Source organism: Lemur catta, chromosome 11 (genome assembly GCF_020740605.2).
Source record: "Lemur catta isolate mLemCat1 chromosome 11, mLemCat1.pri, whole genome shotgun sequence".
Lineage (NCBI taxonomy): Eukaryota > Metazoa > Chordata > Mammalia > Primates > Lemuridae > Lemur > Lemur catta.
The window spans coordinates 80631985-80645321 of record NC_059138.1 but is presented as its reverse complement, the minus strand read 5'-3'; the positions used below and the strand labels follow the sequence as shown (position 1 = coordinate 80645321).

The following is a 13337-nucleotide window of genomic DNA, read 5'->3' as shown; positions in this document are numbered from 1 at the left end:
CAAGATTGTTTGTTTATACCAGTCTAGTATGTCTGGGCTGAGATATAATACCGATGACCACTCCCCTCCACTGAGAGAATTTATGAGCTTCCAAGGGCAGATCATCTGCTAGACTACTGGGCTTGGTAAGGAGCCAGCCAACTGTAGAAGATGACTACATTCTATTTTCTAACTACATTCAGGCCTCTTGAATGACTCTAGCCCTGCCCATGATATGTCATGTTCTTTCCTTAGCAAATGGGCAAAAGAATTTAGATGATCTTCAGCTTGTTTCCGGTATATAAGGGAATACCACGATTCAGTCACTAAAGAGGACTTCTCTGTGATTCTAGTCAGGATCAATCCAGTTCTCAGATGCTATAGGTCTTGTTTTTGGTAAAGTAAAAGATTTAACTGTGGTGCACAAGCCCGTCTTAAAAATCTTTCTATGGATACCCTCATCCTCCATTACTTCTTTGTTATCAAGTTAGGGAAAGTCAGGAAGATATTCATGATAGAAGAGGACACCTTAGAAATGTTACCTTAAAGGAAGGTAAGATGAGTTTAGACAATTTATTTTAGAGCTAGACCAATGTAAAAAGAATTCTAATAAATTGAGGGCATATCACATCTTCTTTAACAGATACTAGCCTGGGAGAAGATATCTGCAATGTCTAAAATGTAAGGGATTACTATTTCAATAAGGAACTCCTACAAATTAAGAAAATGACGGAAAATATTAAGATGACGAAAAACCTGAAAACCCAAATGTTTGTCTAAATAGAAGGGGTACACCGTGATATATTCATACAATGGAATGTTATACAGCAATGAAAAAGAGCTACAACTACACCCAACATGAATAAATAACAGACATAATCTTAAGTGAAAGAAAACATATATTAACACAAAAGAGTGTAACTATATGAAGCTCAAGAACAAGCAAAATTAGTCTATGGGGGGAGGGGTGATAGTGAATGGAAGGACAAGGAAGCCTTCTAGGGTGCTGGAAATGTACTCTATCTTGATCTGAGTAGTAGTTACCTGGATACATATATATTTGAAAATTCATAAAACTCCACGCTTAAATTATGCCTTTTTTTCCTAAAAGGCATTTTTTGTGATTATAAAAGCATGCTCATCATGAAACTGAGCAGATATAATAAAAAATAAAAAATACAATCTCTCAATTCAATATGAATCTTATTTTTAGCAATACGTAGACCAGGACAGAATAAGCTCAGATATAACCACATTACAAGCAATCTCTCATTAAGTAAATACTTTGTTCTAGAGCATGTTAAACAGACTTCTGTGTGTTGAAGACCTGAGATTACATATGCCAATGATTTCATCGGTTTAGACACTTGGCAAAATTGCTGCATGGGTGAATCAAGAGGGCTAGAAATATAGGTCTACTGTCTTTATCAAAGTAAAATAAAACACAGTACGGTACAAAACTTACGAGCTCACTGGCTTCTGTCATCTACCTAGTAGTTTACTGGAATTTCACACCTAGTACCTAAAAGGAAGTCAGTACCTCCCTGAGTCCAGCTTGCAAATCCAAACCTAATAAGCAATAGTAAACATGTGTGTAACATTTGAGTTTATAAAAAAATAGAACAAAAAAACCACTTCTTTCAAGTATCCCTTACTAGCTAGCATAAGACACATTAGCCATATGGCCTATACAGGCATTTTCTGTGTTCTTTTAACTACCTTCATATACCATATATCTAGGACAAAGAGATGTGTTCACTGATCAAATCATCTTGTCTTCATTTTGTTTAAATTGCCTAACTGGGAAAACTATCTCACTATGTCAGAATTTAAAAGGAAAATGCAAAATAAACTAAAAAAACTGATAACTCTATTGGACCAAACTCTCCCAAAAGGGAAAGAAACAGTAAAGAAAAACTAATCCACTTATTAAGAACTGGTTAATTGGCCAGGCACGGTGGCTCATGCCTGTAATCCTAGCATTCTGCGAGGCAGAGGCAGGAGGATCGCCTGAGCTTAGGAGTTTGAGACCAGCCTGAGCAAGAAGGAGACCCCGTCTCTACTAAAAATAGAAAAATTAGCCAGGCATCATGGCGGGCACCTGTAGTCCCAGCTACTTGGAAAGCTGAGACAGGAGGATGGCTTGAACCCAGGAGTTTGAGGTTGCTGTGAGCTAGGCTGACACCATAGCACTCTACTCAGGGCAACAGAGTGAGACTGTGTCTCAAAGGGAAAAAAAAAAAAAAACAAACTGATTAATCCATGCAACTAACTGTATCTATAGCATAGAGATAATATAGTTTTATAAGTACAGAATACATAGGACTGCTTGGATTTGAATGCTATCTCTGCCATTCACCAACTACATAACCTCAGGCAAATCACCATCTCTGTGCCTCAATTTCTTAATTTCTAAAATGGGATACTACTACTATCTACCTCATGAAGTTGTTGTAAGAATTAAATAAGTTAATGCATCTAAAGTGCTTAGAATAGTACCTAGAAGATGATAATAACTCACTGTGTTGTTAAGTTTTATTATTAATGTAGGCCTGGCATTATGCTATATATTAGAACTACAAACAGAACTCAGAAAATTTCCTCACTGGAAATAACCAACAAGAATACTACTGGCAGGTAAATGACAGTTAATATCTAACAGATTTTTTACACTAAATATTTCTGAACTTAGAACTCTATACGGTAGAGTTCATTTAAATTTTCAAGTTTAATGATCTTAAATTTAAATACCTAAATTAAGAAAGTTAAAAGTTTATTTTCTTGCTTAGAATTAAAATTTTTAATATTGATCATAAAATAAATAAGCCATGTAGGATCAAATCTTTAGAGCACATTTTTGTAGGTAATTTTAAATCTCAAGCCCTATAAAGTTTGCCCCTGAACCCCCAAAAAATCCTAGAATAAAGAGAAAAACTTTAAAAAGAAGAAATAATATATTCACTTTGCAAAATTACTTCTTAGGGATCTAATTACTAAACCACATTTTGTAGTTTGATATACATGAGTTTCTGCCCAGAATATAAAGACTGTCCTTCCATCCTGTGCACTGGGATAATCACTACTACTCCTTCAAATCTAGCTCGAAGCCTCACTGCTTTGATGAAGCCTGCCCCAGTCAAACTGTTTCCTTCCCTCATCTCTGCTCATGTGCTATGTATTACTTTATCAGTCCACCAACAATTTTTTTCAAACAACAGTTTAGAGCAATGCTGCCGAACAAAAATATAATGTGAGCCACGTAATTTTAATTTTTAGTAGCTACTTTAAAAAATAATAAAAGGTGGGCCAGGCGCGGTAGCTCACGCCTGTAATCGCAGCACTCTGGGAGGCCAAGGCAGGTGGATCATTTGAGCTCAGGAGTTCGAGACCAGCCTGAGCAAGAGGGAGAGCCCGTATCTACTAAAAATAGAAAGAAATTAGCTGGACAACTAAAAATATATAGAAAAAATTAGCCGGGCACGGTGGTGCATGCCTGTAGTCCCAGTACTCGGGAGGCTGAGGCAGGAGGATCACTTGAGCCCAGGAGTTTTGAGGTTGCTGTGAGCTAAGCTTATGCCACAGCACTCTAGCCCGGGCAACAGAGTGAGACTCTGTCTCAAAAATAAATAAATTAATTAATAATAATAAAAGGTAAAATTAATAAATTTTACTGAAACCAATATATCCAAAATATCATTGCAATATTAAATCAATACAAAAAATTATTAATGAGACCTACTTTACATTCTTTTTTTACATTTACATAAGTCTTCAAAATCTGGGATATATTATTCTATACTTGCAGAACACCTCAATTTGGAGCACCGACATTTCAAAAGCTCAACAGTCACACGTGGCTAAAGGCTACTGTATTAAAAAGTGCATATCTAGAGTCCAGAGTCTAGCTCCTTGTTACATAAACTGGGATTCACCAGCTAGTAGTATCAGTATCACCTGGGAACTTGCTAGAAATGCAGAAGCTCAGCCCATCTCAGACCTACCAAAATAGGAACTAAATTTAACAAGATCCCCAGGTAATCTGAATACAATTAAAGATTAAGAAGCACTAAATTAGACTATACATATCCTGGGAGTCTTACAGAATTGCTACTGCCATTCAACTATGATATTACCCCATTGACTACTATAGAACACTGTATTTAAATAACAATAGCTTTTCTATGAATCATGTTTACTCTACACTGTCCAGTACAACTTTCTGCAATGATGGAAATGTTCTAGATATGTGCTGCCCAAAATGGTAGCCACCTGCCACATGTAGCTATTGAACACTTGAAATGTGTCTGGGACAACTGAGAAACTGCATTTTTAATTTTATTTACCTTTAATTGATTTAAACTTAAATTGTCACATGTGGCAAGTGGCTACCACACTGAACAGCACAATCTTGTTTGATTTACTAATCTCACAATATTATCTCTAGGATGGTCCTCAGGACAAATCTGAAGGTTCTAATTAAGATAATTCCTCTGATCAAGTGTACTACTTCTTATGGGTTTTTTTCAATTTTATGAAGTCATATTTACCACTTTACATTGACTAAAGCCAAATTGGCATCATACCTCTAGGTGAGCATAGTAAGAATCACATGTGTTTTGGGCGTATTAATATTATTTCAGCTTATCTTCAACTAACAATACTAATATACATACCTGTACAGTCTTTTTAATTCTATGGGAAGGACCTGGATATTCTGGAGAATACAAATCTGTGAGGAATAATGAGTTGATTAATGTCGACTTTCCCAATCCAGATTCACCTAAAAGGAATTAAGAGGAAATATCTGTTAAACTCAGCCACTTTACCCACCTTAAATATTCAAAAAATGCTGTAATCAAACTTGCTTTTTATGCAAGTACTCCTTGGTAGGACAAGGAAATGACATTAGAAAATATATTACAGTTTCTTACCAAATCAGACTCAAGGATTCTTTTCAGTTTTATAATTATACCATCTGTGTTTGTTAAAAGCAATGTATCTAGGCCAAGGCAGGAGGATTGCTTAAGGCCAGGAGTTTGAGACCAGCCTGAGCAAAAAGCGAGACTCCGTCTCCACAAAAAATAGAAAAAAACAGCGAGTGTGGTGGTACACGACTATAGTCCCAGCTACTCAGGAGGCTGAGGCAGGAGGATCGCTTGAGCCTAGGAGTTTGAAATAGCAACAAGCTATGATGATGCTACTGCACATTAGCCCAGGCAACAGAGTAAGACTGTCTCAAAAACAAAACAAAACAAAATAACTAATGTATCTACTACAATAATCTACATTTTCAATAGTAAAGTATTCCTAAAGACCAAAGTTGGTCATTATGAAAAAATCCTAGTTGGATTACATACTGCTGCTTCAGTGAAATAAAAAGTAAAAAGCATAATTCTTTATTATAGACAATGAATAACCAAAGCAAAAAATCATGCAGCTATAAACAATAGAAAACTGCTGATACAAAGAAGAAAAATTAATCACACTGCACCTCAGTATAAAACTCCAAATCACACAAACAAAATACTTTCTAATTTACCCACCCATTAGTGTAAGTATAAGGGTATTTCTCCATAAAACAGACTCCAAAAATTCTTAAGTAACTACTTTTTATACTACTTCTGCTTGAGGTAGGAGGTAGGAATGGTGGAAGCTAGGGCATGATTTCTACTCTGATCACATGCTCTTCTTTCACCCTCTATGTCCAGTGTAGTACACATAGTCTAGTGTACAGTAACTAGTACAAGGATATAGTTAATTTTTACCAAAATACAAATGACTTCAAGATACATATAACACAGAGTTAAAATAAACTATAAATCATATTATGGTAATTAATATGACAGAGAATTACTGTTAATAATTCACTTAGAATATAATAGGCATCTTTAGCCTAAATAACTGATGTCACAATATTTATATATCCAGGCTGAGTTCTTTATATATTAGCTCTCAAAAGAGAGAAGATCCTTTCCAAGTGGTCTGGGCATATCCCCTTGACTGAAGGGATGCCACTTTTTATTAGATATAAAAATACCAAAAATATATAAGTCACTGGAAAGTAACTTATAGGTTGTCTAGACCTGCTTCATTCTTAACTCTTACAACTGGAATATAATAAGAAGAAAAACTAGAATAAAACCCAAGCATTTGGAGGTTATCAGAAATATCTACAATATTTTCTTTCAGAAACATAAACGGAAGTTTTAGTACTTATAAAAAATTAACACTGTACTGACTAAAATTATGTTTAGTGTTTATTTTTTATATTTATTTTTTCCTTTTTTATTGGTGGTTGGGAGTAGGGGAACAAGAGGAAGGAGGACAAAGGGAAAGAAAGGAGACATAAAGAAAAAGAAAAGCGTGAAAGGCAACACACCAAAATGTAAATAATGGCTACTCTTGGGTGGTACAAGTGTGTGAGATTTTTTTTCTGTATGCTCTAAATCTGCTTCAGTAAGATTCTATAGTTTTTATAATTTAAAATGTATTCTTGAGTGACATCAGCAAAATGGCAAATTAAGAAGCCCTAGGCTCTCATTCCCTCACAAAAACATCAGAAACAACAGGAAACCAGTTGAATTAACCTTATAGGAGCTGTGAAAAGCAGTCAAAGATCTATGGCAACAAAGCAAATGCCCGATCAAGAAAAAGCCATGTGCAAAAATTTTGTAGCATTTTTCTGTGCTTTTGCCCCATTCCTTTTGTGGTTTATCTGGGTCTCAAGGAGGCAGCAACCAGGTTCTCAATTCTTCCCTTCAAACAGGAGGGAAGAGAGCAGACCTTACTTGCAACATTTTAATCACTCTGAGTCTGCCAGAAAGACTGGTTCCTCTCCTGCCTAACTGGGATCTCAGGTGGGAAAAGCAGTGGGCACCACAGTGCTCCAGGGGCACCATAAATTTGTTGATGCTTGGAGCAAAAGTTATAGTGGAAAGATACAATAGACCATGCCTAAGGATCCAGGAGAAGCTGGAGTATGACTTTGGGACATTAAGACATTCAAAAAGCAGCCACGTAAACAGGAGGAACTGAGAAAGCCACACACAGGCCCAGGCAATACATATGCTCAGAAAAGTCCTAAGACCTTAAGCTTTCACCTTGGGCTAATCACTAGGCACAGGGCATGCTCAGCTAACCAGCAGAGGGCTGTCTCTGCACATATCCAGTCTACAGAGACTGAGAAAGGTGACTTTTTTCAAACGTACAATTAAAAAAAACAAAAATCACAAGGCAAAGATACAGGAAAACATGGCCCATTCAAAGGAATACAACATTCCTGAAGAATAGATATTTGACTTGTTAGACAAAGACTTTAAAACAGCTGTCATAAATATGTTCAAAGAGCTAAAGGAAAACATAGCGAAAGAACTAATTGGAAATCAGGAAAATGATTAATGAACAAAATGAGAATATCAACAAAGAATTATAAAAAGGAACAAAACAAATTCTGGAGCTAAAAAATACAACTAAACTGGAAAACTCACTAGAGAGGTTCAACAGCAGAACTCAGCAGGCAGAAAAAAATCAGAAAACTTGAAGAAAAGACTATTGAAATTATCAAATCTAAGCAGAATGGAAAAAGAAAGAATAAAAGCAAACAGAGCCTAAGGGATTATGAAACAGTATCAATTGGATCAATATACACACTATGGGAGTTTCAAAAGAAGAAATGGATGCAAAGATTATTTGAAGAAATAATGACTAAAACTTCCCAAATTTGATGAAAATGATGAATCTACAAATCCAAGAAACTCAACAAATTGCAAGTAAGAAAAACTCATAACCAACACCAACACACCCTATAATCAAACTGTCAAAAGCCAACACAAAGAGAGAATCTTGAAAGCAGCAAGAGAGGAGTGACACATTGCATAGAAAGAATCCTTAAATAAGATAATAAGCCAATTTTGGGGCAGAAACCTTGGAGGCCAGAAGACAGTGGATGATACATTTAAAATGCTAAAAGAAAATATCTGTCAAATCATACTTCTGTATCTGGCAAAACTGTCCACTAAAAATGAGGTAGAAATAAAGACATTCCCAGATAAATAAAAACTGAAGGCGTTCATTACCACCACACATATCTTATAAGAAATACTAAAGGGAGTCCTTCAGGTTTAAATGAAAAGATGCTAGACAGTAACTCAAAGCAACATGAAGATCTAAAGATCTCCAATAAAGATAAATACAAAGGCAAATAAAAAAAAAACCAGGATTACTATCATTTTGGTTTATAACTCCACACTATATTTTCTATAAGCTTTAAAAGGTGAATACATAAAAAAATTATAAATTTATGTTAATGGATACATAACATATAATGATACAATTTGTGACATCAACAACAGAAAAGGGAGGCAGAGCAGTGTAGGGTGCAGAGCAGTATAGGGGTACTTACTGAATGCAACTGAAGTTAATTTGGTATAAAAATTAGACTATAATATCTTTAGGATGTTATATATAATCCCCATAATAACTACAAAGAAAATATTTATAGGATATACGAAAAAAAGGATGGGAATCAAAATGTGTAACTACAAAAAAAATCAAACACAAAAGAAGGCAGTAATGGAGGAAATGAGGGACAAAACAGCTATGAGACATAAGGAAACAAGTAACAAAATGGCAAAAGTTAGTTCTTATTAGTATTTACAGGTAAATTGATTGAACTCCTCCAACTAAAGGCACAGATTTTCATAATGGATTTAAAAACATGATTCAACTATATGATAGCTATAAAAGACTCACTTTAGATCCAAGGACGCACACAAGTTGAAAGTAAAAGACTGGAAAAAGTCCATGCAAACAGTAACTAAAAAAGGTGGGGTGGCCGTACTAAAATCAGACAAAATAGACTTAAGTCAAAAACTGTTACAAGAGACAGAGAAGGACTTTAAATACTCATGAAAGGATGATTCACCAAGAAAATATAACAATTGTAAATATATATACACCAAACATCAGAACTTCAAAATATGTACAGCAAATGCTGATAGAATTGAAGGGAGAAATGGATAGTTCCATAAAAATAGTTGGAGACTTCAATACTTCAATTTCAATAAGGGACACAGCAATCATACAGAAGATAAATAAGAAAGCAGAGAATTGAAACAACATGATAAACCACGTGGACCTAACAGACATAGCACTGAACCCAACAACAACAGTCAACACATTTTTCTCAAGTATGTGTAGAAAATTTTTCAGGAGTAAAGAAACAAGTCTGAATACATTTTTAAAAATTAAAATCAAACAAAATATACTTTCCCATCACAACAAAATCAAACTAAAACCTGGAAAAATTTACAAATATTTGGAAATTAACACATTCTTAAGAGACCAATGGGTCAACAGACAAATCATAAGGGAAATTAGAATATACTCTGAGACAAATGAAAATGAAAAGCCAACATACCAAAACTTATGGAATGGAGAAAATGCAGTGCAAGAAAGAGGAAATTTATAGTTGTAAGCAGTAAGTGTTTACACACTTATATAAACAACCTACCTTTACACTTTAAGGAACTATTAATAGAAAAAGAAGAGCAAACTAAACCCAAAGCCAGCAAAATTCATTAAGTAGACTGACAATAAAAGAGAGATGACTTCAATTACTAAAATAAGAAATAAACGTGGGTACATCACTCCTAATTTTACAGAAATAATAAGGATAACAGAGTACTATGAACAATCCTATGCCAACAAATTAGGTAACCTAGATCAAACAAAGTCCTAGAAACATATAAAACCTATGAAGCCTGACTCATGAAGAAGAAACTCTGTAACAGACCTATAATATAACTAGTAAGGAGATTGAAGCAGTAATCAAAAACTTTCCAACAAAGATAAGCTCTGGACCAGATGGCTTCATTGGTGAATTCACATAACATTTAAGGAAGAATTAAAACCAATCCTCCTCAAACTCTTTCAAGAAATTAAAGAGGAAGGAATACTTCCAAACTCATTCTATGAGGCCAGCATTACCCTAATACCAAAACATAACAAAAAAAGGAAAAGACCAATATCCCTGATGACTATTGATGCAAAAATCCCCAACACAATATGAGCAAAACAAATTCAATAGCACATGAAAAGGATTACACATCATGACCAAGTCCAAGTGAGATTTTTTTTCCTGGAATGCAAGGGTGACTCAACAGACTCAAACCAATATATGTGATACACAAAAGTAACAGAATGAAGGGCAAAAACCAGATGATCATCTCAACAGCTTCAGAAAACCATTTAACAAAATCTAACATCCTTTCATGATAAAAAAAATCTCCCAAAAAATGAGGTAAGGAAGGAATATACTACAACACAATAAAGGCCATATGATAAGCCCATAGTTAACATCATAATCAACTGCAAAAAGTTGATAGTTTTTCCTCTAGGATCAGGAATAAGACAAGGATGCCCACTCTTACCACCTCTATTCAACATAGCACTGGAAGTACTACCCAGAGAAATGAGGCAAGAAAAAGAAATAAAAAGGCATCCAAAATGGAAAGAAAGTAGTTAAATTATCTGTTTGCGATAACATTGATATTATATTTTAGAAAAATTCTAAAGATTATACCAAAAAAAACTGTTAGAACTAATAATCCAATTCAGTAAAGTTGCAGGATAAAAAATTAACATAGAAGAATCAGTAGCATTTCTATATATTAACAATCATCTAAAAAAGAAATCAAGGAAAAAAATTTACAATCAAAAAATAAAATACTTAGGAATAAGTTTAACCAAGGAGATATAAGATCTGTAATGCTGAAAACTATGAAACACTGATGAAAAAAACTGAAGATGACACAAATATTAATAAATGGAAAGATAGCTTGTGTTCATGATTTGGAATAATATTGATAAAATGTCCATACTATCCAGAGCAATCTACAGAGTCAATGCAATCTCTATCAAAATTCCAATGACATTTTTCACAGATACAGAAGAAACCATCCTAAAATTCAAATGGAACCACAAAAGACTCTGAATAGCTAAAGCAATCTTGAACAAAAACAACAACAACAACAAAAAAAAACATACAAAAAAAGTCATTATATTTGATTTCAGAATACATTACCAAGCTACAGTAATCAAAACAGCATGGTACCAGCATGAAAATAGACATACAAATCAATGGAACAGAATAGAGAGCCCAGAAGTAAATACTTACATTTATGGTTAATTGATTTTCAACAAAGGTAATAACACACATGGATAAAAGACAGCCTCTTCAATAAATGGTGCTAGGAAAGCTGGATACCCATATGCAGAAGAATGAAATTAGATATACATCTCACACCATATACAAAAATCAACTCAAATTGGATTAAAGATTTAAACGTAAGATCTGAAACTGTAAAACTAGCGGAAGAAAACACAGGGGGAAAGCTCTGTATCGTGGGTCTGGGCAATGTTTTTTGGATATGACCAGAAAAGCACAGGCAACAAAAGCAAAAATAGACAAATACGATTATATCAAACTAATAGGCTTCTGCATACCAATAGAAAAAAATCAAAAGCGTGAAGAGATAACCCATGGAATACAAAACAATATTTGCATACCATATATCAGATAAGGGATTAATATCCATAATACATACGGAACTCAACTCAATAACAAGAAAACAACTCAATTAAAAAATGAGCTAGGGACCTGAACAGACATTTCTCAAAAGACATATAAATGGCCAAGAAGTACATGAGAAAGGCTCAACATCACTAATCATTAGGGAAATGCAAATTAAAACCACAATGAGATATCACTTCATCCTGTTAGAATGGGTATAATCAAAAAGACAAAAGATAACAAGTATTAGGGAAGATGTGGAAAAAAGAGAATCCTTATACACTGTTGATGGGAATATAAATTAGAATAGCCATTATAAAAAAAATAGTATGGAGATTTCTCAAAAAATTAAAAATAGGACTATCATATGATCCAGCAATCCCACTACAGGGTATATAACCAATGAAATCAGTATGTCAAAGAGAGATCTGTACTCTTATTCATTGCAGCATTATTCACAACAGCCACAATATGCAATCAAGCTAGGTGTCCAACAATGAATGAATGGAAAAAGCAAATGTGTTATATATAAACAATGGAATACCATTCGGCCTTTAAAAAGAAAGAAATCTTGCTATTTCTGACAACATGGAAGTTGTATGTTAAATGAAATAAGCCAGACACAGAAAGACAAACACCACATTCTCACTTACATGTGCAATCTAAAAAGTCAAACTCACAGAAGCAGAAAGTAGAATGGTAGTTATTAGAGGCTGCAGAGGGGTAGAGGGACTGGAGAAGACGCTGGTCAAAGGATATAAAATTTCAGTTAGACAGGAGGAATAAGTTCAAAAGATCTATTGTACATGATGGTGACTAGAGTTATTAACAACATATTGTATACCTGAAAATTGCTAAGGGTAGATTTTAAGTACTCTAACCACAAAATAATAAGTACGTGTGGTAATGCTCATGTTAATTAGCTTGATTTAGCCATTACACAGTAAGAAAACTACCCATCCAATTGGTCCACAAAGAGGTTTTACCTCTCCTCCTCATAAAAATATGATTTGTTGGCAAAACTGTCTCCCTCAAAAATTGTTATTTTAAAAATGATTAGAAAAAAAACCTTCAAAATTTTAAACTGTTTGATAAATACCAAATGAAACCAATTTTTAAGCTCCCAGAACTGTTAACATTAATACTTTAGGCTGCTTACTTCCAACTTTGATCTCTATTGCCATAATTACCTTGGAAAGGAATTTGACCAATTTCCTCAGCTAAGTTTAAAAATGAGGTAGGCGTGAATTTTATATTTTAAGAATTACATTCTCATAGCTGATTTAATACCACTAAGTTTCTTTCCTCCTTTATCATCATAGCCAAAAAAAAAAAAAATAGAATGACATAGTATTTATTGGTATATCTCTATTTTTATAGGTTTGCCTTCATCCCTTCCACAATTAGGCAAAGAAATTTAAACAAGTTATTTTATAGTTGATAAATATATGAATGAAAATACATAATGAAATTTAGTATATATCTAACTCTGCAGAACAAGGCTCATGATTTTCCTATTTAAGGACTGTGCTACTTACCTTTTTTTTTTTTTTTGAGCAATTCTCCTTTTTGAACAATGATTAAGGTTTCTCCCTTAACTATAAACAGCATGTATCACACAGTACTATGAAGCTTCTAAATGTCTTCTTGTTTTTTAATACTCTATAAAAATTAGCAAATACCTAACTACACTATTACTTAAGATTACTTTTCCCACATGATTTTTTTCTATATCTTTTAAACTCTTGACATTGACTACATGAAGTAATACCCCATACATTGAATT

The 13337-nt window shown here is 34.0% G+C and overlaps 1 protein-coding gene across 3 annotated transcripts in view; it reads right to left on the bottom strand.

The window, feature by feature from the left end:
- Window positions 1-13337, bottom strand: part of SEPTIN7 (septin 7) — a 111530-nt gene that overhangs the window by 37952 nt on the left and 60241 nt on the right. For all 3 annotated transcript variants that reach the window (XM_045564420.1, XM_045564421.1, XM_045564422.1), the window contains one exon: window positions 4653-4759. In XM_045564420.1, coding sequence (XP_045420376.1) covers window positions 4653-4759 — 107 coding nt within the window. The remainder of the gene's footprint in view (window positions 1-4652; window positions 4760-13337) is intronic.